At 51.0% G+C, this 24,851-nt stretch overlaps 1 protein-coding gene across 9 annotated transcripts in view; it reads left to right on the top strand.

The window, feature by feature from the left end:
- The window catches only part of KAZN (kazrin, periplakin interacting protein), a 471,267-nt gene that overhangs the window by 420,748 nt on the left and 25,668 nt on the right, over positions 1-24,851 (top strand). For 8 of the 9 annotated variants that reach the window (XR_003794372.1, XR_003794371.1, XM_029227955.1 and 5 more), the window contains 2 exons: positions 1,256-1,306; positions 2,784-2,907. Coding sequence is in view for 7 of the 9 variants with exons in the window: in XM_029227955.1 (XP_029083788.1) it covers positions 1,256-1,306; positions 2,784-2,907 (175 nt within the window). In the remaining 2 variants the exon portion in view is untranslated. Of the gene's footprint in view, positions 1-1,255; positions 1,307-2,783; positions 5,330-24,851 lie in introns of those variants that run through there. The other variant, XM_029227957.1, reaches the window with a different exon arrangement.

Raw genomic sequence — 24,851 nt, 5'->3', positions numbered from 1 at the left:
CTCACTTTACACAGAGCCCTGGTGCCAGGCAATGGGTGCTTTGATAAGCCAGTTTTCTACACATAGGCATTTCAGTGGGCTCTGGCCTCATTCTCTTCCCCACAAATTTGGCAAAGATGGCCTTATACAGGGCCAACCTACCTTAGCTGCCTGCCAAATAGGTTCGGTTTGCAAACCTTGAGATGGGACTAAAGACTAAACTACCATTTGTTCCATCCCCACCCTCCCTCAAACACCTTCATCCCCCATCTCAACAGATGTGCACACAGGTAAGCCAGGAAGAGCCTGAAAATAGCTCCGGGTAACCATCTATGCTCAGGCATTTGGCCTGGTACCAGCAGGAACAGCCTGACCTGGAGTAAGGACCTCCCCATCCTTTCATGCTCTAGTCACTTATTTAGAGCAGAGGTGGGGACTCAGCACAGAGAGGCTGGAGAAGATTGATGGACATTGGCTCAGGTGACACATGCTTTATTTCTTGCCTTTTGCCTGCAATTCTGGAAGTGACCACCAGGAGTCTCCCTAGTAATGACTTTTGTGATCCCAGTGATCTATGGTACCCACCCCCAGGCAGGACATACTGATTCTGGGATGTGGTGAGGGCTTTTGTACACTCACAGGAAGGAGCACTAGACCAGGGAGAACCAGACGGTCTTGAATTTGAGTTGTAGCTCTGGTTTTAATTAGCTCTATAATGTTGGACTGTCTGGAACCTCTCTGTGTACCTGTAAATCAGGCTAATGAGCCCTGTTTTGGCCCTCCACAAAATAAGAGATTCATTGTGTTGTTTGTGGGGGAAATAAGAGGATGCGTAGTCTCCCAAGTCTTCCTGTCCCAAAATTCTTTTTTATTTTTTCTATAAAATTATACTTCTTTATGAAAAGCACCAAGTATAACCAACTTCAGTTCTAACTCTGTGGACCAATTGGGAGAGGAACTTAGAAGACTTTGAGTGACTGATTTGTTGGTCAGAGGGTGTTAGGGGTCAATACGCCAGAGCAGGCAGGAGAGCATCACAGGGCCTCTGGCCAGGACCCCTGGTCCTGGCAGCATCTTCATGAACCCCAGGTGTCGTCATTGAGCCATTTGGAAGTGTCTACTTCAGGGGTGGAGGGTGGATTCCCCAGTACAGAAGCAGGGTGGTCCCTAGGGGATGGCTTCCTTCCACGGAAAACCCCATGCTCCACGGGCCACCTCTGCTCTCATGTGTTATGTGTCTTTGCTGTTTCATCTTCCTCTTCTCCTTTGGCTACAGGGCGACAGTCCCGGCCCAGTTCAGAAGAACCTGCACAACCCCATTGTACAGGTAGGTGTGCCTTCCCTGGCCACTCAGGCCCTCCCTCCACCCCACCTTGACCGTGACTTCACCCTTTTCCTCCTCAGCCCTCAGCACCACCATGTCCATACTTGGACACCCAGGGCAGAGAGGAGTTAAGCCACTACCTCAGTCACACGTGGGTCAGTGCCCCAGCCAGGCTCAGCACCTGAGTCTGCCCTTCCATGTCCTCTTCTAGATCTGTGGACCTACTAAGTGCATCACGCATCCCTGGAGAGTGTCTTCTCCTGGCAGCCAAAGGCTAATGACGTGGGCCCTGGGCTCTTTGGGCCCCTTGCTTCAGGAAACTTTTTAAAATTCATTTTTAACCTTTCAATACTCTATCCTCAGAGTGAGAAGGGGGCTGTAGGGAGGAAAAAAGCATGAATTTGACTGTCAGATGGGGTCTCTGAGGTCAGCTTTCTAGTCCTGGGGTTCCCACATGCTGGTCTTCTGGACTGCGCGTCTGCATCAGGGTCCACCAGTGAAGATTTTTCTAATGCAGATTCCTGGGCCCTTCACCCCAGAGATTCTGATCCACCAGGTTGGGGGAGGGGGGTTGGCTGGATTTCAGGTAATTCTGACATGGTTTGGGGAACCATTAGTCTAGTCTAACCTCCACCTTTTTGACCGGTAACACCACTCTGCATCTTTGTATAAAGCACTTGACAGTTTGCAAAGCTCTGCTGCAGACAGCACCCCAGTCCCGTAGTTACCCCGACAGGAAGACCTCCTCCACACCGTCATCATCGTCGTCATCACTGTCTTTGTCATTATTAACAATCCCCCCATGTCACAGACGAGAAACCTGGGCTCAGAGAGGCTGGGGGCTCTCCACGTTTCCGTGGGTAGTGACATAACTGAGATTAGAACCCAAACCCCTGCCTCCCCACTCTACCGAGGCCAGTCCTGCTTCTTGTCCAGGGCCTTAAGGTCTGGGGTCCTTGCTTTTGGCTGACATGAAGCTCAGATTTCCTCCTTCCTGGTTTTCCCGGCTCTCCTATGCCCCCTTTTCCGAGGGGACTTTTTCCGCAGTGAACTTAATACACTTGCGATGCCCCCTCCGGATGGGCCCTGTGGTCAGCCGTGGTAGCATGCGCGGACGCGATTCTGCAAGCCCTCCACGAGCACTGGAAGGCTGTAGGCAAACTGAATTTAAATGATAGTACAAACCGCACCAGCAGCCGTTACGAATGCTACTTATGTGCTAGGCACCGTTCTAAGCGTCTTTACCCTCACTTTAGCAACATCCTCATGACAGTCTTGGATGGGTCCTAGTGTCGTCCCCGAGAGATTGTGTAACTGGCCCAAGTCCGCTCAGCGAGTGAGGGGCAGACCCTGTCATCCTTACCCACTGGTGCCTCCCACCAGCCATCCCCCATCCCCTACCCCTCCCTGTCTTCTGCCCCAGCTCAGCTTGCCTTTGTTCTTCTCCCCTCTACCTCTGCCACTTGGCCTGACTCCTCAGTCACTAGAGGATCTTGAAGACCAAAAACGGAAAAAGAAGAAAGAGAAGATGGGATTCGGCTCCATCTCGCGTGTCTTCGCCAGAGGGAAGCAGCGGAAGTCCCTCGACCCCGGCCTCTTTGATGGTACCGCCCCTGATTATTACATAGAGGAGGACGCGGACTGGTGATACCCGCCTCCCTTCGCCTGCTGCCCGGCGGGCGTGTCTGTGCGTGTGGACGTGCGTGCGAGCGGGGAATGCGCGGCTGGGCGTGCGTGGCGGTGCGTGTGCGCGTGCGTGGGAGCTCTCGCGCACGTGGGCGGGGGGGTGCGGCTGAGGCCCGCTTGCGTGGGCCCCTCCCCGGCGTCACCACCTCTGTAATTGATGTACATACTACAAACGTGTGTGAACATGTCAACTCTCTGTTGTCCTCGGAGCGATACAGTTGTGTTGTTAATCTGGGTTTGTTTTTGTTTTTTTCAGTGTTTTTTTTTTTTCCGCTTTTTGGTTCGTTGGGGTTTTTGGTTTTTTTTTTTTTTTTGGTCCCTTCCCCCCTTCCCTTTTTATGAAACTTGAAAACTTGAAGGACTGCTGTGTATTTGTAAATAACAAAACTATTGTGCACTCCGTGCTTGTAAATGTCCCTCGTCCAAACTGCTACTTCTGGAGCCCGTCTCCCCGAGGATGTAGTCTGTGTTTGATGTTCCCCCCACTCCACCCCGCCGCCCACCCGTCCCCCCGGTGTGAACGTGTGGGACCAGACCCTGTTCTCGGGGTGCGCCCAAGTCACTTTAACCCCCAAACGCCATCGTCATCAGGGTAAGGTCCACTCTCCACAAAGACTTGCGAGCCCAGCCCAGGGGCCCTGTCTTGTCTCGGTTTGTCAGAGGCCAAACGGGCTCTTTCTAACGGCCTGCCGGTTTTTAAATTGCGTTGCCGTTTCTTTCTTTACGGGGAAAAGAAAAGAAAATTGTTCCGTTTAATTTATTTGCACAAATGCAGAAGACTTATTCTATCTAAATTATTACGTAAATATTGGAATGTATATTTTTCCACGGGGGGCGGGCGGGAGGCGGGTTCTCTGTTGACTTGTCTGTTCTATGATCATGCTGCTGCCGAGCTGTGCAAGGTAGAGTTTAGGGTGGCCAGAACCCAGGGACCATTGGACTTCCAAGCTTGCTTTTTTCCGTTCTTTCTTCTTCTCTCTCCCCCATTCTCCCATCCCTGCATGGGAGTGCGCTCCGCCTTTCTTCCTGCCTGTAGCTCTCTCCAGGCCTTTCTATATATATTTATTTATCTGAAATAACAGAGCACTGACCTCAGTGAACAGAGTGCCTGCTGTCGTGGTCACCTTCTCTTGGGTCTGTCTTTTGAGAAAGGCTGCTGCCTACAGGGCGAGACAGCCGACTGCATGAGCACAGGGTACGACCACAGGGACCCTCAGCCCGAGTTGGTTCCCCGAGGGTCCTGGAGCGGCACGCGTTCCTCGCTGCAGCTGTGTCTCATCCTTGGTTGATTCTGCACGTTGGCCGGGCAGGTGTCATGGGGGAGGCGCCCGTCTCAAGGGGCGGCCTGTTGGGGACACAGCATCCAGCACCAGCACCTCTGCCCTCCCCATTCTGCTTGGTTCCTCCAGCCACATCGCACAGAGTCTCACGGGATCCCTCGGGCCCTCCTCCAACTTGTCACAGCAGCCTGAGCCTGCTCACCCGAGGAGAGAAGGGCTGGCAGGAGCATCTGCCTATTTGGAGAGCAGTGTTGGCCCCGGTGAGGCTTCACCAGCAAAGGAACCGTGAGCACTGTAACACCGGGTGATGGAGAACACGTGAGCTTCTAAGCCAGGGCCTCCCGAAGTCTAAAACTAGCTTTGCCTTTTCTTTTAACCTGTGAACCCCCGCCTCTGCACCACCTTAAATACTAACAGCTCAATTCACACACCCTCTAAACAACAGTAGTTGCGCTTTCTGCTAGCAGTAACGTTTTCAGCTCTTACGAAGAAACAGGAGAATTTTAAATGCTGGAGCATCTCTTATCAGAAGGGATAGGATATTTCGTCCAAAGCCTCTAAAACAAACAGAAAAGCCCCAGTCAGCTGCTCCCTTTCCTTCTGACCTGATGGGGGGGTTGGAAAGGAGTAGGCAGGGTACCTAATAAGGATCTTTCTGGCCTTTGGCTGAGCCGTTTCACCCAGCCTGGCGGCGGGGGAGAGCAGCCGGAGCTGGCATCTTTCTCTACAGAGAGATATTTTAGGAAATACTTTTCTCCCCTCCATGAATTTTTTTCTTTTGGTTGATTTTTATTGTTTGCCCTTTATTTACAAGAAAATAAGATTGCAACCCCCTCCTGGTAATGATTTAGTAGTTCCTTTTCATTTCAGTTTTTGGAAATTAGGAGATAATTCTAAGAGTTACTAAGGATGATTTATTTAAGAGAACTACGTCAAATAGCGAATGAGTTATGGGTAACAGTAGATGAAAATAACCTTTCCTGTGGGAAAGGTTTCTCGAAGGCATGGATGCAAATATAAAATATTAAAAAAAAATCTAAATAAAGCTTATTTTAAAATATGATCGAATTCTATGTTATTTGATTGCTTCTATCTTACTCCGGGTGGGAGGCAAAGCCTGGCATGACCTGCTTCTTGGAATTCCAGGGCTGGGTCCTGAGGGGGTAATGGGAGGGGCCGAGGAAAGCTGGCTGGATTCTGGGCCCATCGAGGGGCTGAGGCTGGGGTGGCCTCCCAGAAACATCTCATCTTTGCCACCCTGGCTGTAATTTGGAGGAGCCGTCAGCATCCAGGGCAGCCCGTGGTCCTAATGCACCACCTCCGAGCCTGGCGCCCTGACCCTGCATCCTCCAGCCCGGTGGCCCCAGTCAGCTTTCATCTGCTTCCTTCTCCCCCGTGGCGCTCCTTCCAAAGACCCAGAGCGGGGCCCCATGAGTTTGGGGCATATTACTTCCTGCAGACCTCAGTGGGCCTCTGCATTGTCCCGACTTTCCCCGCCATCCCTGGGGACTGAGAGGAGTTTAAGAGAGAAATTAAAGGATCCCCAGGGCTTCCCTAATGAAGCCAGAGTGGGCCAGGCTTTTCCAAGACCCGAGATTCACCAGATGCAAAGCCAGTCCTCCCCCTGTGAAACTCCACAGTGTGGCCTGAGAAGAGGCCACCTGGATACCCCAATCCATGATCACAGCCAATGCCTTCAACCTCAGTCTCCCAACTTAACAACAAATCCTCTCCAGCAGTAAGACTGATGGAAGACTAGCCTTTTAACTCCCCTTGCATTTCTGCTAGGAGACAGCTCAAAGCACCACAATGTATAGACCATGCCGAGAAGTTACAGAGCTCAGGACTGCAAGGAACTTAGGGGCATCTACCCCAGCAGCTCTCAACCTGGCCACACATTAAAATCACCTGCCGAGCTTTCTAGAAAAAAATTACCAATGCCAGGTGCTACACCCCTGAATCAGAGTGTGGTTAAACCTTCTCTGGTGCAGCCAGGATTGAGAACCACTGGGCTAATGTGAGGAGGGCAAATGGCCCGAAACACACATGCCACAGCTTCCCTCACCCTGACCTCAAGCAGACATCACTAATCAATTAAAGAACCCTTCCTACCCAGCCCAAAGTGGCCTCTAATTTTTTCACTTTACAAAGCCTCAGACACCGCCCATCAGTCAGAGTTGGCATCCAAGGAAAAAAGCCTATTTGCCTTCACCAAACTAACCCAACCCACTACACCTAACAGATGGGGGAAACTTTGTCCCAGAGAGGAGTGATTTGGCCAAGATCCTAGCTATCGCTCCTTCAATCCCGTGGCCTTCTCAAGGGCCAGGCCACACCTGATTCAAATCCGAGTAGCTCTACTCAAAAGCCACACTACCTCCTTTGTTAATCTTCTCCAGACCTTGCCCCAAATGGTCCAACTTCAAGTGCCACTATTAGTCAGAAATTGGAGTAGGGCTGCCCCGGCTGCAGGGCTGGTGGACAGCTGCACAGGTTGTATGCTGCATTACCCCTGTATGGACAGTGCCCTGAGCTGTGCAGTGCACAGCCTGCGTGGCTGTCCTCAGTGGCCCTCCTGCGTGCTCTCCTCCCTGTGCTGGCAGGTTCTAACTGGCGTAACCTAACAGTAGTAATAACAATAATAACATCTAACATTTGTTGGGCACTTACTATGGGCCAGGGTCCATGCTGCGTGCTTGACGTGTATTAACTCAATCCTCCAACGGCTCCATTATCGATGAAAAAACTGAGGCGAAGTAAATTGTCCAGGGTCAAGGAGCCAGGAAACAGTAGAACTGGGCGTCCAACCTAGTGAGTCTGTAGTGCCCTGAACCGCTCCTCCGTGTGGGCAGTGAGGGGCTGGGACCCAGCACGTGGGCGCCTCCAGTGCCTCCGAGGGGCCTGCTTTGAGCTTCACCCCACCCCACCCTCACCCACCAGTAGCCTCTGGCACAGCCTAGCACTTCCTTGCTTTTGTGACCTAGTCTATCTCTGTTAGCCTTTTACCTCCAGCCCAGAAAACCCACTCCCAGAGAGGGGCTGGCAGGGAGGGCAGAGCAGAAACGAGCTGTGGTCTAGCATAAGCTCTCCATCTTGGGCAGGGGACGCCTCCAATCTGCCCTGCTATGGAACCCCTCGCCGTACCAGAGCTGCCACTTCCTGAGGTGTGGGGGGAGTCCCCTCAGGATGGCCCAGGGGGGTCCCAGGAGCTGCCCCACACCTGTCCCCCAAGGTTATGTGGCTGCTGCTATGTGCGTCACTCAACCTGGGCTCCCAGGGAATCCAGGTGTAGTGGGGCTGCATCAGATGGGGTCATCAGGCCTGTGACGATATGAGTTTGAAAGTATCTCGGAATTCTCTGGCGTTCCAGTGATTAGGACTCCACACTTCCATTGCCAGGGCCCCGGGTTCGACCCCTGGTCAGGGAACTAAGATCCCGCAAGCCGCCTGGCATGGCCAAAAAAAAGAAAAATGAAAAATAAAATTTTTAATTAAAAACTTTTAAAAATAAATAATGTCAACTGGCCCTCTCACCAAAACCCTGCATTTCCTCCCAAACATCCTACCCCAGCCCATCTGCTCTGAACAAACGACTCTTAAGGTTTTTCAACTCAAACCCCACCAGGTGGGGCAGAACGTGCCACACTCCCCTACCTCCCACTTGTTTCCGTTTTCCCCTGGGAAAAAAAAACCTGGTACTGATAAAGAATCAAGCGGGAATACATATAATTAACTTTATCTTATAAAAGGATAGATTCATAAGTTTATATATAAAAGAATGCCCTATAAACTTAAAAATAACTTAGGGGTTTGACCTTGACTGTATGTTAGAAGTTGTTTAAATATCTAAGTCATAATGAAGTGTCACCATATAAGCAGGTGGAGGGTATACATCCTGATGGCAGCTAGGGTATGGAGAATGCATACCTGAACCACAACTGCATGGTGTCTTAAAGCCCAGTTACTGAATAATCTGCAAATATGCAGCCCTGCACTCTGCATCCCCAACAAACTGAATCCTCAAGAAAATTATCCCAAGAGGATTGATCTTTAAGAAGCAAAAATAGTAGCAATTGAAAACCTTGACCTTTCCTTCCTGGAAATGGCAGGAATCCTATTCCCTAGCACATCCCCAGGGAAGTCTTGTGACGTTGTCAGGCCAGGTGCAGCAGCCATGCTTCTGAAGCAAAGTCCCTGGAAAACAATGGCTGACTGCTCGTTTGCATTTCTGAGTTTCAGGTTTTGGAAATCTTTGATTGCTTTCTTAATAGGCTACCAGTAGCAGTTAATTGCACCCAAATAAGAGAATCTCAAATTGCATACCTTGCTCCATCTGGAGGACCCCTGCAACCCACCAGTGGCACCAGGACAGGCCTGGGTAATCATTCCAGCTCTGGCCCAGCATCTGATTTCAAGCAAGTCGTTTAATCTGTGAGCCTCAGTGTTCTCATCTATGAAGTGGGTGTAACAACCCTTTCCTCCTTGTGGGCTCAGAAATGCCAGCTGAATGTGTTTTGGAGCCTGGAAAGCACTGGCCCCAAGGCTTGTGTTCTCCAGGATTTGAGTGGATTTAAGTTCAACCAGAGGTAGGAAAAAAGTGTGGAAACAGCTTGACATACATCTTGAGCCCGAGGGTGACTTGATCAAAACTTATTCCTGGGGCTGAAATCAGGGCATCCGGCTGCCTGAACCTGACATTCCTCCAGCTGTGTGCACAGCCCTTGGAGTCCAGATTCCCTTCCACTGCTCTTTTGTGAGAGAATTCTGACTTCTCTGCCTTGGAACAGGGAGGGTTTGACATGTTCACCCCTAGAATCCACCAGCTCTGAAAACATTTTCTTGAGTTCAAATAGAAACATACTCTGATGTGGCTAGCACAGAGAAATTTAAACCATGGGAAGCAATTAGGCTGCCCAAGGCTGGGTTCTTGAGGCAGAAGCCCCAAGGGTCCCCCCAGGGTGGCATGTTTATAAGAAGACGTGTGTCAGAGCCCAAGGCCGGCCTGGTCTGGCAGGGAGGGGTGCATCGAGCCCTTTGCAGATACCCACTCATATAATCCTTCCGACAACCCTCCAAGATAAATACTGTTATTGTCCCCATTTTACAGATAAACAAACCAAGGCACCGAGAGGTGAAGTTCTTGCCCAAAGTCACACAGCTAGGAAGAGGCAGAACCCGGATTCAACTCCAGCACTCTGGCTCCAGAGTCCATGTTCTCAGTAACTGTGCTGTGTAGCCTCTGATCAGCCACTGGCCCCCAACTTCTCCCCCAGGGACAACTGACCAACAAGAAGCTTCAGAGAACTTGAGAAAGCCTCACTAGCCAAGTCCTGTACAGACTAGCTCTTTGGGGCTCAGTTTCTCCACCCAACAGAGGAAGAAATTGGAATATGCAGGGGTTTGCAAACTGTCCTCCATGGGGGTTCCTCAGAGGTCCCTCAAGAGGTGGCCATAGCTGGTGAAAGAACGACAGGCAGGCCTCCAGCCCCACCTTCTACCAGAAGCTCTGCTCTTATCTGTTACACACTGGACCTACATGCAAGAGTCCATTGGAAGGATCCCATGATAGAAAAAAAGTGAGCAGAGAGGAAGAGAATGAGAGAAGGTTTGAGAACCATACATAGATCAGTAGTTGTCAAGCCTTGAGTTTTAAGGATACAGATTCCCAGGCTCCACCCACACCTACTGAATTAGAAGGTCCAGGGTGAGGCCCTGGGATCTGTGACCAGCTCCCCACTGCGGACTCAGTTGCAGGAGGTCACATGGGGCAATGGCCGAGGGCAGCATCCTACCCATGGGCTTTAGCATAGACTTGCCATGAGGAAGCTTCTCCAGGGGGCCTTCACAAGGTAGGTGGAGGCCACCTTCCTGGGGCAGCTCCATGGTGCCCCAGTGAGGGAGGAACCACACCCAGGTAAGACCCCAGGCTGCCCCCAAAGCAGAGAGCCAAGGGGACTGGCAGGTGTGAGTACCTGCTGCCTCCCGAGAAGCCTCAGAAGCCCCCAGCAGTACCCCTATTAGAGTCACAGAGAGGGCCCCAGGTTTTCCTAGAGGCACACAGCCAGGAAGTGGTGGGGGCAGAAGTCAAACCTGGCTGAATTCCGAGTCCTAAGCCTGGCACCCACCGTCTCAGACGTTACCTGACCTGTGGCTGACAGAGGCTTCTGACAAGCATTGGGTGGACCTGCCGGCTTTGGCCTGGGGCCAGTGGTGCCCCTGGACCCAGGTGATGAGCCCTAAACTGGGAGCAAGGCAGCTCAAGCTGTGTTCTGTGGAGCGGTCTGGGGTGGAGCTGCTACCAAGGGGCCTGGCAGGGCTCTGCCCAGACCCTGCCCTCAGGTTCCGGAGGAGGCCTGGCCTTCTCCACTCTGGAAGGCCCACCCGCCCCCAGCCCAGCGCAGTCAGGAGCCCCGAGCCCAGCTCTGGACTCCCAGTTTCCAGCTTGGCCAAGGACTTGCTGTGTGACCATGGGCAAGTCAGTCTCCCTCTCTGGGCCTCAGGTCCCCTCTAAAACAGGCCAGGGCAGTAGTTACCCACTTGTGGCCCGTGGAGTCTTATGAGTCCCAGTGTCCTGGGCCACCTCCCCGACCACACTCACTGCCCTTCAGCCCAAAGCTCCAGTTTATGTATCTCACAGATACATTTCATTTGGACAAAAGTTCTGCAACGTGAAGGCAGTGGGAAATCCACAGCTTAGGTCACATCTAAGCTCCCTCCAGGGCCCTCCAGGACAAGAGGAGGCACAGGCTGCCTCAGGCCTCCTCCTGCCCCAGCCTTGTGGAAAAGTCACTCCCTGAGGGCAGCCCCGGACTTCCCTGCTCACCCCTCCTCCCCATCAGAGAGAGATGGTACAGGCCCCTTCCCTCCTCAACCCTGGCAGAGCTGGGAAGTGGGGGCCACTCACGGGCCCCCCCAACTTCTGAAAGCCTGCAAGTCGAGGGCCGGAGATCCTCCCAAGAGGCCATGCGCAGCCCCTGGATGAACCACAGTGAGACTGCGTTGAACAATGCCACTCGCAGTTCACAGCCCTTTACACTTTACAAAGCCCTTTCACAGGCAGACTAGGGTCAAGGTTAAGATGTAGATTCTAGGGACTTCCCCGGCAGTCCGGTGGTTAAGACTTCGCCTTCCAGCGCAGGAGGTGCCGGTTCGATCCCTGGTTGGGAGCTAAGATCCCACATGCCTCCAGGCCAAAAAGCCAAAACATAAGACAGAAGCAATATTGTAACAAATTCAATAAAGACTTAAAAAAATGGTCCACATCAAAAAAAAAATCTTAAAAAAAAAAGATGTAGATTCTGGGCGAACTCTGTGTTCAAACCTCAGTCCTGACATTTACCACCTGGTAACCATGCTGTGACTCAGTTTCTTCAGCTGTACACGGACAGTAAGATTGTCAGAGCAGCTGAAATGAGTTACTACGTATAAAAGGCTCAGCTCCGGTAGCAATAAACGTCAGCCACAATGATGATGGCAATGGTGATGGTGACGACGATGATCTCATTTCGGCCTCTCACCGGCCCCATGAGATGGGCAGAACAGGCCCCCTTTGTACAGATGCCAAGTATGGCTCAGGTTAATTCAGCAACCTTACCCCAGCCGCCAGGGCCAGCCCAGGTAGAGGGCCGGACAGAGCAAGAGTCTTAGGGCTGAGAGGGCTCTTGGTGGCCTCTCGCCCACCACCCTCACAGCACAGCCAGGTAGGGCATCAGTGGCCAGTTCTGGAACCCAAGGCTGCTGACTCCCAGGCCGGTGCCCAGAGCTGGCACAGGCCACAAGACTCAGCTGGGGGAGAAAAAAAAATCCCTGGGTCAATAAGTTTTAGAAACAATGAATAATATCTCCAAAATGAACATTAGCTTTTCAAGGCTCTAGCAAGTTCTGCAGTGGAGAAAAACATTTCACTGCTTTCCACCTCGTGTTTCCCAAACTTAACTGACCACGGAACCATGCCTTTGAGTCTGGTTCTGTGGAGTGCTCTGTGGGGCTACAGGGATGGGTGGCTCCTGCAGCCCCCTTTATTCTGTGCTTGGAGATGCTGAGTCAGTAATTCTTTGGTGACCTCTAAGCGGCATGGTTTAGCCATGGAAAGTCCCCATGGCTCACGTGGGATTCCTGTGGGCCTTAAGAAGTGAGGTGAGCCTGGCGCAAGGCCGGGTGAAGTGGGGATCTCTCTCTGCGTATCTGCTTCGCTCAGAAAGAAGCTGGGTCAGTGCACAGCATCCACAGAGGCAGAAGGGCCCCCGCAGATCGGCTGAGAGACGCCAGTCCCAGGTGTTTGCTTTGCTGCTGTCCCAGGTGTAGGCAGACGGCCGAAACTATTGCCACAGGGTCCTGGGGCGTGGAGAGGAATGGGCATGCCATCCTGCCGGGACATCTGGCCCACCTGCCCTGTTCCCCCTACCAGCTCTGAGCTGCCTAATTGCCTTCCCTGGGACAGGCCAGCAACGTTGGAGTCACATCCAAATTGGCCCCATGCCTGCCCAGTGCCTGCTTCCTTCCTTGTTAGAAGGCTTATGTCTCTGAGGGTGGCATGGAGCTCATGGTCGGGGGCACGCGGGCCAGGGAGGGGAGAAGGCCCACTCTGTCAGCGGTCACTGCGGGGACCAGAGCTGTGGCGGCAGGAGAGGGAGCTCTCTGCAAGGCGGAGGGAACCTGAGGGCTGTCCACAAACCGAGTGTCAGAGACTGCAGCGCGGGAGTGCGAATCATTCCCAGGTCCCCTCCGTCTCCTCCTGTGTGTGCAAGAAACACATATTCATTTCAGTGAGAGTCTGAACCCAGCAGAACTGATCAAAACCAAGCAATCAGGGAGGGGTGTCGAGGAAGGACCCAGGCTTTGGAGCCAGATCTTTGGGTTTGAGCCAGCACTCAGCCAGGGACCCTAAGCCAGTCACTTAGTCCCCTCTGCACCTCAGTTTCCCCCTCTGTAAAATGAAAATAAGACGGCCTACCTCACAGGGCTGTTGCAAAGATGGAATCAGAAATGGGTAGAAGCGTCCGGCATGCGGCAGCTGCCTGTCCCAGCACTGCAGGAGATTCAGGAGACAGGAAGCTGGGGCCAGGGAGACGAAACACAGGCTCTGGGGCCCGGCTGTGCCCTGTGCACACAGCCGATGGTGTTTCTGAGCTCGACTTTCCTCATCTATAACGTGGGCCTCTGGGAACCCGTGTCCACCTCGAGGGGGAGGACGCAGTGCGTTCACACCCACGCGTCGCGAAGCACCAGGCAGCGCTGTCCTGGTGCAGAGGCCTCCGGGGGCGAGCAGAGTGGCCGCGGTCTCTGCTGTCTCAGATCAGCTCTACGGGGCCCCACTGCAGACTGTTGTGGGTCACGATGACGAGGACCCATCTCTGTGAGCACCCTCACAGCCAGCCCTGTACTGGGCTCGCACACGCCCACTGAGTCTAAAGGAAGCAGCCTTGCTGGGCTCTAGTGCTTCCAAAGCTCCTGGTTTTTCAAGAGAAACCAAGAATGTCATATAATACACCCCAATTCTTTAATATTGGCAACTACTTTTGTTTTTAAGTTTAGTGTCCTTTAGGAAAACAAAATGCCACGGCCCCAATATGTCTCCAGACCACCGGCTCCACTACCTCCCTTCTGGACTCTCTCTGTGGGCCGGTCCAGCCCTGGTGGTCCTCATCTTCCCCTTGACCAGTGATTCCCAGGCCATAGGTGCCCATTTCATTGGCCCATGTCCTCCTTCACCAGAGCGCCCTCCTGCCCTTCCCTCCCTGGACAGCCAGGCAACAGGGGGACCGCACTCATTTCTGACCCCAAGCAGTGTCCCCAGGGCTTGGGGTGTTAGGGCAGAAGTGCGGGAGCTGCCCTCAGAAGCCTGGAATCAGCACCGGAGCCCCCAGGGGCCCATATGGCCGGCAGGACTCAGGGTCAGACCGCCTGCAGCCTGAGAGCCCAGCTAAATCATTTCTCGTGGACTTGGCCAGGCTCAGTGGGACTCAGAGATGGAGAGGGTGTGGGCAAGGGAGCACTTCCGGTGAAGGTACTGATGGACCTGACAAAGGGGTGACGCTCTGCTCTCCCAGAAATTTCAGCAGGATGCATGGTCATAAGTGTGAAGAAAGCCATAAGCTGGAAACCCAGGGATATGGAGAGGGGGTCAGGCTGAGGACTGAGGACAAAGGCTGGCTGCTGGGGGGTTGGGGGCAATGATGGAAGCCGGGAGAGAGAAGTACAATATGATTTGCTGACCTTCACGGAGGGCCTGCTGTGCCAGGTGTGTGTAGGCACTCTACACATGCTCATTAAGTCATTCAACAAACACTGGCTGACCACTTTCTATGTGCCAGGCCTAGAACTAAGGGCTGAGGGTGCAGATGTAAATGATGAGATGACATAAGTTATTCTAACACAGTCCTCACCAAAATCATATGAAGTGTGTGTTGTGTTATTGTCTCACCCTTACAGATAAGGAAACTGAGGCCCCAAGGGGCAACATAAATGGCCCAAGGAGACGTAGTCAGCGACGGAACAAGGCTAAGAATTGGGGTCCAGCAGACTATTGCACTACACCACTTTCCAGGCAGATATGAGTGAAGATGATAAAATCGTGAGCCGTTAGAACAATCTAGTCCTGGAGGGAGGCAGAGAAGAGGTGTCACAATTAGAGGAGGTCATCTAAAAGCGGGGAGAGGCTTATTTCCCCAAATTTCCCCAATGAGTGGAAACTTCCTAGGATGTTTTGCCTTGTGCCAAGGCTCCGGCAAAAATATCAGTGGGTTTGAGAGGGGTGTCAGTCCGCAGTGAGCATGGTGGCCACCAGCCCTGGCTCCAGACTCCGCCAGGGATCGTGTTTCAGGATGCATGACGAACAGCCATGGCTAGCACCAGTTTTCTCCCTGACATTTCCTATAGCATCTGAGTTGCAAGAAGGCCCCCAGCACAAGCCTCACCAAAGTGCTCTTCATTTTGAAGGAAGTTAACCGAATACTGCCCTTAAACATCTTTGCTGTTCCTATTGCCCTTTGGGCAAGATATAAAGTCGCTCGCCCCTGGTGCAGGAAACTTCCAGGAGGCACTGTGAGGCATTTTGAGGAGGCAGGAGGTCAGACAGGTGCATCATTCGATGAGGATGATCCCAAAGCAGGCGCTGCCTCCAAAGGCCACGCCCAAACCAGAGCTTCACGGATCTGACTCAGCTGTGGTGCCCCGGCCCAGCGAGCAAACGGACTGGGTCTCACGGCCAACACAATGACCACAGTCCATGTGGCTCATGGAAGCAGGCTGAGCAGAGATGTCCTGAGGCCCACAGGGGAGCTGGGAGGGTCGGTGAAGGGAAGAAGAGGCGGGACCGCAGATCCATTAGGGGTTCTCAGACCCCACAGCTATCCATCGCCTCCAGCTTTGCCTCTAAGAACTGCACCGACACAAACTTGTACTGTCCCTACATGGGCATGTGGAGAAGAACCCTCCTCCTGCCTGTGGCCTTAAAGAGGCCCCTCGTTTCTCACAGAATTCACCTTTCAGGCCCATCCACCAACAGAGAAGTTGGCCAGGAAAGCAGGTTGAAAAAGAGAACTAGCTGTGGGAATACATGGGGAGGCCAGCAGCCGGCTGGAATACTTTCCTGGTGGAAGCAAAAAAGGGGAGGAGACATCAGCTGCAAGTTAGAGTCTAAGAAGGACTTTCCCAAATGTGGGCACTGTTCAGCATTACAACAGGTGGGCAAGGAGGAAAAAGGAGCGTTTCGATACATTTTTTTAAAGCATTACAGTAGTTGTCATTGGATCATAGTATGTTTGCCTCCCCTGGACCTCTTCTGAGCGTCTTCCTCCGAAGTCTGTAAAATTAGAAAGTACTTGCCAAGCATATACCTGGGAAATGAGCCTTGTCGACTCCACCAAGTCAATTCCCTGCTGCCTTGGAAAATTCTCAGGGGGTGGGGAGGAAGGGCTGGCAGGAAGCGTGGCTGGAGGAGGGTGTCCTCTGAGGCTGGGAGCAGGGGACCTGTCGAGCTGGGGACAGACACAGTGAGCGCAGCTTAGGCTCAAATGAGGGGAAAGGGAAGTATGCGGGCGGGTTTTAAGCATTAAGTAGTTATCACTGGTGAGAGCAGAGCTCTGTGGGCTTTTTCCGGGTACCACATGGTTTAGTGTATTTGAAGGGACACGTTGGGTGGGAGTGCCATCAGCTTTTAGCTCAGGGCCTCCAAAGGCCTGCTTGGCTCTGGGGTCGGGGTGTTGGGGATTGGTGGCAGCCCACCTGGGGACCTGCTGTTGACCCCGCAGCTGCACAGTTAGTGACTTGATGCCGTTTAGACCACGCTGTCCGGTCCCGGTGGCCCAGGCTCAGAGGGCCTGACCTTTGCACTTAGTATTTCACGGGAGTTGTGACCGGGCGCTGGAGCAAAGCATCTCCCTCCAACACAGCGGCCGTTATCAGGCCATAAAACATCATTTTTTCACCTTATAATGCAGTGTTTAAAAAATGAGAGTTCAGCGTTTGGCTTGAAAGTGCTGACAGGGGCTCCCCTGCCACTGTCCGAGGGCAGGGAGTTTAGACGGGAGTCGGCTGTCGGAGCAGGGCGGGTCTGAGGACAGAGGGGCCCGGGGCGAAAGGATGGGGGAGCTGGGAGCAGCCATACTGCATGCTCACTGGCCTCTAGTGGGTGGAGGCTGGGGATGCTGCTAAACACAGACGGCCCCCACGACAAAGAATGGTCTGGTCCCGAACGTCATTCAGTAATGCCAAGGTCAATAGGCCCTGAGACCATGTGTACATTCGAGGAACCAGCATCCTGAGGCGGCCTAAAGGAGGTGGGGCCAGCAGGAGGTGAGCCTGGAGAGGGAGGCCTGCTCCCTCCCTCCTCACCTCCCGTCCTACCTACCTTCTTTTTTTTTTTTTTTTTTGCGGTACGCGGGTCTCTCACTGTTGTGGCCTCTCCCGTTGCGGAGCACAGGCTCCAGACGCACAGGCCCAGCGGCCATGGCTCACGGGCCCAGCCGCTCCACGGCACGTGGGATCCTCCCGGACCGGGGCACAAACCCGTGTCCCCTGCATCGGCAGGCGGACTCTCAACCACTGCGCCACCAGGGAAGCCCCTGCCTACCTTCCTTTAACCAAAACATACAGAGCCCCTTCTGTTCCAGGCAGCAGTGGGCTGGAGCTCATACAGGCTCACAAACTAATTTCCAACCCCATGCCCAGGGGCATCATGTTGGCAACTGAAATTGGCCACAATGGGCATACTTACACCATAGAGATGGGCAAACAAATGCTATAAACCAAACACTTTCTTTTTTTTTTCCCCCCCAAAGCGCTTTTTAAAAATACGAGAGCTGGTTGTTAAACATTTACTAGCACACCACTGGTCTGGGCCCTTGCTAGGTACCAGGGATACCCAGAGAGCAGAACGGGGCCAGCTCCTGTCCTTGTGGAGTTGAGATCTAGTGGGAAGCCAGACACCCATCAAACAATTACACGATCATTAATTACCTTCAGCTGTGAGAAGTGCAGGCTCGGTACCTGGAATGAGAGCTTGTGTGAGTGTGGTTTGAGGGCTGTGGAGGGGTGTGTGTTTCAGGGGGTGACTGACCTATGCCAGGTGACCAGAGAAGGGGTCCCCGGAAGAGGCGACATTTAAACAGAGCCCTGTAGGCTTCATAGGAGTTCCGGCAGAGGAGACAGCAGCAGACCACCTTTCAGGCAGAGAGGGGAGCAGGCACAGCTGATTGGAGATGGTGGGTGGGAGAGGCAGGAGCACCAGGGAAGTGGTCCCAAGAAGCCCAGGGAAGGGGTGACAGACCGAGGAGAAGCTGGCAAAGTCGGCAGGGCTGGGCCACACAGAGCCTTGTCATGTGAGGAACTTGGCTTTTATCCAGGGAGCCAGTGAAGCGTGTTGAGCAGACAAGGTCCCTGGGCAGATTCAAATGAAAAGCAAAGCAAAGTGGTATTGTCCATCCCCTTCCCATAACTTGGGCTTTTACCACCACTGATGGTATTAAGCAACACCATGAACCAGGCCTGGGTGATAAAGAGATGGATAGATTTGAACACTGACTTAGGGATTCCCTTCAGCCAGGGCAGGTGGACAGACCCATGCATGGCAGTGCCAGCAGAACGTGAAGAGTGCTGCATGAACAGTTCACATAGCAAGAGGGGTGTCCAGTCAGGGCAGTGTGGAGGAAGGCAGACTCTGAAGGACCTCCCACTACAAAACCACTACACCTGAAACAAAGCATACTTTTCAATACATCGCTGGCCTCATCAAAAATAAGGGAAATTCCCAAGGCACTTCCATCCAAAAATAAAAGGCCATGAGCCAATACCAGGACAGGAGCAGTGAGTGATAACCAAAGGCAAAAACTGGAGTTTGTCCTGGACACAGATGCTGATATCAGGACCAGTGATAGGGGAGTAAACCTTGGGGTGTGCAAAACGAAGCATCAGAAACTGTGACTCTCTCATTCTTCCAGGGCCTCTCTGACGGGGGTGGAGTGGTCCCTGCTCCCAGGTATCATCCCTACTCCCTATCTCCTCCCCACCCCAGCAGAAGCAATGTCCATCCTCTCAGGAGGAAAGCCTCTCTTATTTAGAACCTAGAGAGTCCCATAATAAGATCAAATATGAGTTCAGCATGCATGAGAATCAGCAGAAACAAACAACAAATTTGGACCCTCCAAGCCCTCTCAGATACAGTAATGATCAATACCAAATACAACATAATATGTATGCAATATTTAAGGAAATGTAAGATTAAATATTTAAGGATATTTAAGGAAATGTAAGACATCATAGACTTGAACAAACAACAAGAGACTATCTGGAAAGACCAGACGAACTTGAAAAAGAACCAAATAGAAATTTTAGAAATGAAAATATATATATATAGTTGTTAACAAAACAAAACAAAAAAAGATGGGTTAAACAGCAGACTAAATAGCTGAAGAGAGAATTTTTTAAATGGAAAATATGTCTAAGGAAATTACCCAGACTGCAATGCAGAGAGATAAGTTGATGAAAACCATGAAGGAGAAATCAGAGCTTTCTGGCCCACTACAATAGCCACTAGCCACATATGGCCATGTAACTTATATTTGGATCAATTAAAATTAAATTAAATTTATAACTCAGTTCCTATGAGCACATTTTTTTTTGCGGTACGCGGGCCTCTCACTGTTGTGGCCTCTCCCGTTGCAGAGCACAGGATCCGGACACGCAGGCTCAGTGGCCATGGCTCACGGGCCCAGCCACTCCGTGGCATGTGGGATCCTCCCGGACCAGGGCACGAGCCCGTGTCCCCTGCATCGGCAGGCGGACTCTCAACCACTGCGCCACCAGGGAAGCCCCTATGAGCACATTTTAAGTGCTCATAGCCATGTGGCTAACAGCTGTCACACTGGACAATGTATATTGCAGGCAGACCTCAAAGATGTCATGGGTCGGGTTTCAGACCACCACAGTAAATACCACAATAAAGTAAGTCACACGAATTTTTTGGTTTCCCAGTGCATATAAATGTTATGTTTACACTGTACTGTACTCTATTAAGTAAGCAATAGCATTATGTCTAAAAAACAGTGTACATACCTTAATTTAAAAATACTTTATTGCTATCAAATGCTAACCATCATCTGAGCCTTCGTCAAGTCATAATCTTTTTGCAATAGTAACATAAAAGATCACTGATCACAGGTCACCATAACAAATGTAATAATGAAAATGTTTGGAATATTACGAGAATTGCCAAAATCTGACACAGAGACATGAAGGGAGCAAATGCTATTGGAAAAATGGTGCTGATAGACTTGCTTGATGCAAGGTTACCACAAACCTTCAATTTGTAAAAAAAAAAATGAGTATCTGCAAGTACAATAAAATGAAGTGCAATGAAAAAAAGATACGCCTATATACATGTCCATTATCACAGAAAGCTCTATTGGACAGCACTAGGTTATAAGATAGGGAAGAAAGTCTAACCTCAGAAGGAGAGCAAACAGAGAATGGAGAAGAGGTAATGGTTGAGAATATTCCAAAAATGAACCCACAGATGCAGGAAGCACAATTTATATCAATCAGGATAAATAAAAAGAAAGCTACCTGTAGCCACATCATAATGAAACTGAACACCAAAGACAAAGAGAAACTCTGAAGAGTAGCTAACAAAAAAACTATCAGACTGGAGCTGACTTCTCATTAGTGAAAAGGAGAGAGAGATAGTGGAGCAATGTTTTCCAGTGCAAAGAGAAAAAAATAACTGTCAGCCTAAAACTATGTACCCAGCAAAGCTCTTTAAGAACAAGGATGACATATAGACTTTTTTCAGATAAACAAAAGTCATAAAAGCTTACCACCAAAATAATCTTTATGGAGGAACTTTTAAATCACGTTCTTCAGGAATAAGAAAAGTTATCCTAGAAGTGAGGTCTGAGACACTAGAAGAAATGATGAACAAAGAAACTGGTAAACATGTAGGTAAATTGTTTTAAGCAAATATTACCAGTATAAAGTAATCATGATGACAATGTCTAAATTGTACGACTTTTTTTTAAAGGATGGAATTAAAATACTGGACATGATAGAGTGTAAGTCAGGAAGAGTGATCAGAAGTGATATGTTTTAGGGCCTTCACTGGTGGCGCAGTGGTTATGAATCCACCTGCCAATGCAGGGGACACAGGTTTGATCCCTGGTCTGGGAAGATCCCACATGACGCAGAGCACCTAAGCCCATGTGCCACAACTACTGAGCCTGCGCTCTAGAGCCCGCGAGCCACAACTACTGAAGCCCACGTGCCTAGAGACCGTGCTCTGCAACAAGAGAAGCCACTGCAACGAGAAGCCCACGCACCACAACGAAGAGTAGCCCCCACTCACCACAACCAGAGAAAGCCCGCGTGCAGCAGTGAAGACCCAACACAGCCAAAAATAATAAATAAATTTATTTTATTTTTTAAAAAAGAAGTAATATGTGTTAAATAACTCTTACTATTTAGGAGAGGGCATTAAGATATTGATAACCCCAGGTTTTAAGTTAAATATGCATAGTACATCTCAAAGAGTAATCATTAAAGAAGGTTCTAGAACTTCAGCATACATCAGAATCACCTGGGGGCCAGGAGATCTGGGGTGGGCATCTAGAATTTTCACTTCCAACAAATTCCCAGGTGTTGCTGCTGCTACTGGCCCAGGGACCACACTTAGAGAACTACTGAACCAAAAACAGAGAAATAGGGTGCTTCACTTCCAAACAAACAGAGGGGGTAAAATGGAATGAAAAAACAAAAATCTTCCATCCAGACTAGCTCTGCCCAGTAAAATATAATGTAAGCCACATATGTGGTTTTAGATTTTCTGGTAGATACACTAAGAAGTAAAGAGAAACAGGTGAAATGAGTCGTAGTAATGTATATTTTTTAACTCAATATACCCAAAATATTATCATTTCAATATGTGACCAATATAAAAATTATTAATGAGATATTTTACATCTTTTTTTGTACAAAGTCTTCAAAATCCAGGGTGTATTTTATACCGTGGACACTTCTCAATGGGGACTAACCACACTGCAAATGCTCAATGGCCACATGTGGCTTGTGACTACTACACTGGACAGAGTGGGTCTAGACTGTGAGGGACATGAGCCTGCAGAGGACAGAGGTCCCGCTCAATCACTGAGCACACACTGTGTGCCAGACACCGGGTTGAGCACTTTGTCCACATCATACATCATCTCCTTTCATCCCCACACAGACCTGTGAGATTAGCATTATTATCACCCCATTTCACAGATGGGGAAAGCGAGGCTGAGAAAACTGAAAACACTTCCCCAGGATCATCTGGCTGGTAAGCAGCAGAGCTGGGCTTCACACCAAGGTCTCTCACAGTCCATTGCCACCTCGGAACCTCAGGGTTTCTGTAAAGGATTTTCTATAACAGGCCAGATAGTAAACATTTTAGGCTTTTGGGACCAATCTGTCACAACTACTCAGCTCTGCTATTGTAACAGGAAAGCAGCCTTAGACAATGTAAACAAATGAGCATGGCTGTGTCCCAATAAAATTTTATCTAGGGAAACAGGTAGAGGGCTGGATTTGGCCCTTGGGCTGTAGTTTGCCAACCCCTGTGCTAGGCTAGCACAGCTGCCTCTGTAGGCCCGGTTTGAGGGAGAACTCAATGACTAATTGCTGAGGTTCTGCAGTGCATGCATGTCGGGGGTGGTTGGGAGGGTGAGACCCTCTCCTTCCAGAATCACCATAGCCCTCCTGGTGTCCGGAAGGATCCAGAGTGGCTGCTTGTTGCTGGCACCGCCTCAGAGTCTGCCAGGGGCTCGGTCAGCCCCTCTAACTCCCCAGCCTCCTCTGAGCTTCTGGCCGTAAACATGAGTTATTCCCACTCTCAGGGCTGAGACAGAGGGGAAATAAAAGCCAGGACTGATGGAATCCCAGACATAAAATCTGGCACCATAACGCCTACATTTTGGAAATTGCCTTTAATTAACGGTTTATGGCCACAAAGACTCCCCCCACCCTCCGTCCTTCTGCAGCATCTTCTCCTTGGTGTTCAAGTCCTGGGGGTCGGGGTGGGGAGGGGGTGAAAGAGGTGGGCTGGTGAGTAGCTGTCTTTTCTCAGAAACCAAAATGTGTGGTTTGCTCATATGAACCCAGCTTGGCCTCTGGCATTCCTCGAGCCTGGACTCCATAAACAACGTGAACTGAAAAGCCAGCTCCCCGCACAGGCCCGAGGCCTGTTAGCTATAGAATAACCTGCACACACTCACAAAGACACACCAAGCTCAGGAAAACACACACTCACGAGTGTGTACACACACACACACCCCGGAAGTCTGCTTTTTCTCTTTGTCCACTTATCTGTCATTCCCTCTCTACTCAGTCTCTCCAGCCTGTTTTTCTTGTTTTTGTGTCTCTGTAACACTATTTCTTCCTGAAGGTTTGCTCTTTGAGTCTCTCTTTCATTCTCTCTCTCTCCTGTCTTTCCCCATCCTATGCCCCTTGATCTCCCTTACTGGGGACATATAGCCAAGCACCACAAACACACCCTTAGCCCCCACCTTGGCACAGAATCCACAAATTCGCCCCTTCCCTCACAGGTGCCCCCTCCCAGCCAGGCTGGAGTCTGACTGGGACGATGAACTTCTGCCCAGGTAGGCTTGACAACAGGTGGGACTGGGTTCCCTCCCTAAGCACCTGAACTGAACTCAAATCACATTTCATCCCAGGAATGCAGGGAGGACTGAGGCAACAACTGCTAAATTCTAGGTGTAGCCAAAAAAATTGCCCAAGCCCCAGGGGAGAAGCCCTTTATTACCAATAATATTCACCCTTGACTGAGTGCCTACTATGGCTTCACATTCGGAATTTACAATAGTCATGCTAACCTAGGCGGTAGATACTTTATTGAATATTATTCCCATTTTATAGATGGGAAAACTGAGGCTTCAAGAGGTAAAGGAATTTGCCTAAAGCCAAAGTCTATTCAACTCCAAAGCCTGGTCTCTTCCCACAGGGCTGGTCCAAACGGACAACATGGGCTGTGTCTTGAGATTTGGGGTAACCAGATTGAGCCACACATGGTCTCTCATCTTCCCAGAATCATGAAACAGAGACAGGACTCCACTACAGGAATAAGGCAGAGGTTCTCAGCTCTCTCCAAGCAAAGAAGGACACCCTGTTTGGGTGCCAGTGGTCAACACCTGTAGGACCCAATCAGAAAGGCTTCCCTGCCAGCCAAGCCTGTCCTTGGGAGCACGGTTCCAGCAGGAGGGGACCCCTAGGCTGAGGTCTGTGCCCTAGCCAGGCAGCTAGCTCTCTTACCAGGCAAGGTCTTGGAGCCCCCAGGCAGGGCTGCAGAGGCAGCTGCTCTTTCCGCATTCCGGGGCACCATGGCAACATGTGTGCTCAGATTGGCGACCTGCACATAGTCTGTGCCATCTGCTGTTTTCCGGGCTGGGGGGTGCGGGGTCGCCTTCCGTCCACCTGAGAAGGGAAATATAATGATGCTGCAGTGACCTCTCACCCCTACCCACCCAGTATAGATAGGCCCCATCACCCCCACTGTCACTGAGTCTGCAGGGAAGCCCAGAGAAGGAGGCAGAAGGCCGGGAGCAGCATCATGACAACTTGCAGGGGTGGAAACTGAGGCACGAGGCACCATCTCTGCCCACCCAGAGTTAGATCGCTCTGCCCAGTGCCCTGCTGGACTAGGGGTGGCATCTTTCAGGCCGGGTGACTGTGGGCCCCGAAGGGCTCTTGGCTGGGCAGTTAGAGGCCCCCAAGCGTTGGGGAGAAAAGTTTCGGTGGACCTGGGATGAAGGAGAAGTGTGTGGCCACCAAGCTGGTATAGCCATTTCCCAAGAGTCATCCAAGGTGTTTCAACAGAGGGAGGCAAGGGAATTGGGGGAAGGGGCTTTGTGACTTGAAAAAGTAAGATTTGTAGGCTGTGTTTTTTTTTCAATTTCAAAAATAATATAGTCAATGCAGAAAACTTGGGAAATAGAAAAACATGCACACACACTGTCACACTCACAAGTGCACACTCACACACACATTCATGCACAATTACCCATCACCCCTTTCCAGAGATAAAGACTTTTAACATTTAC

This window comes from Monodon monoceros, unplaced genomic scaffold (genome assembly GCF_005190385.1).
Source record: "Monodon monoceros isolate NGI ecotype Baffin Bay Population unplaced genomic scaffold, NGI_Narwhal_1 Super_Scaffold_18, whole genome shotgun sequence".
Classification (NCBI taxonomy): domain Eukaryota; kingdom Metazoa; phylum Chordata; class Mammalia; order Artiodactyla; family Monodontidae; genus Monodon; species Monodon monoceros.
The sequence above is the reverse complement of the archived record's forward strand: the minus strand, read 5'-3'. Positions and strand labels throughout refer to the sequence as shown.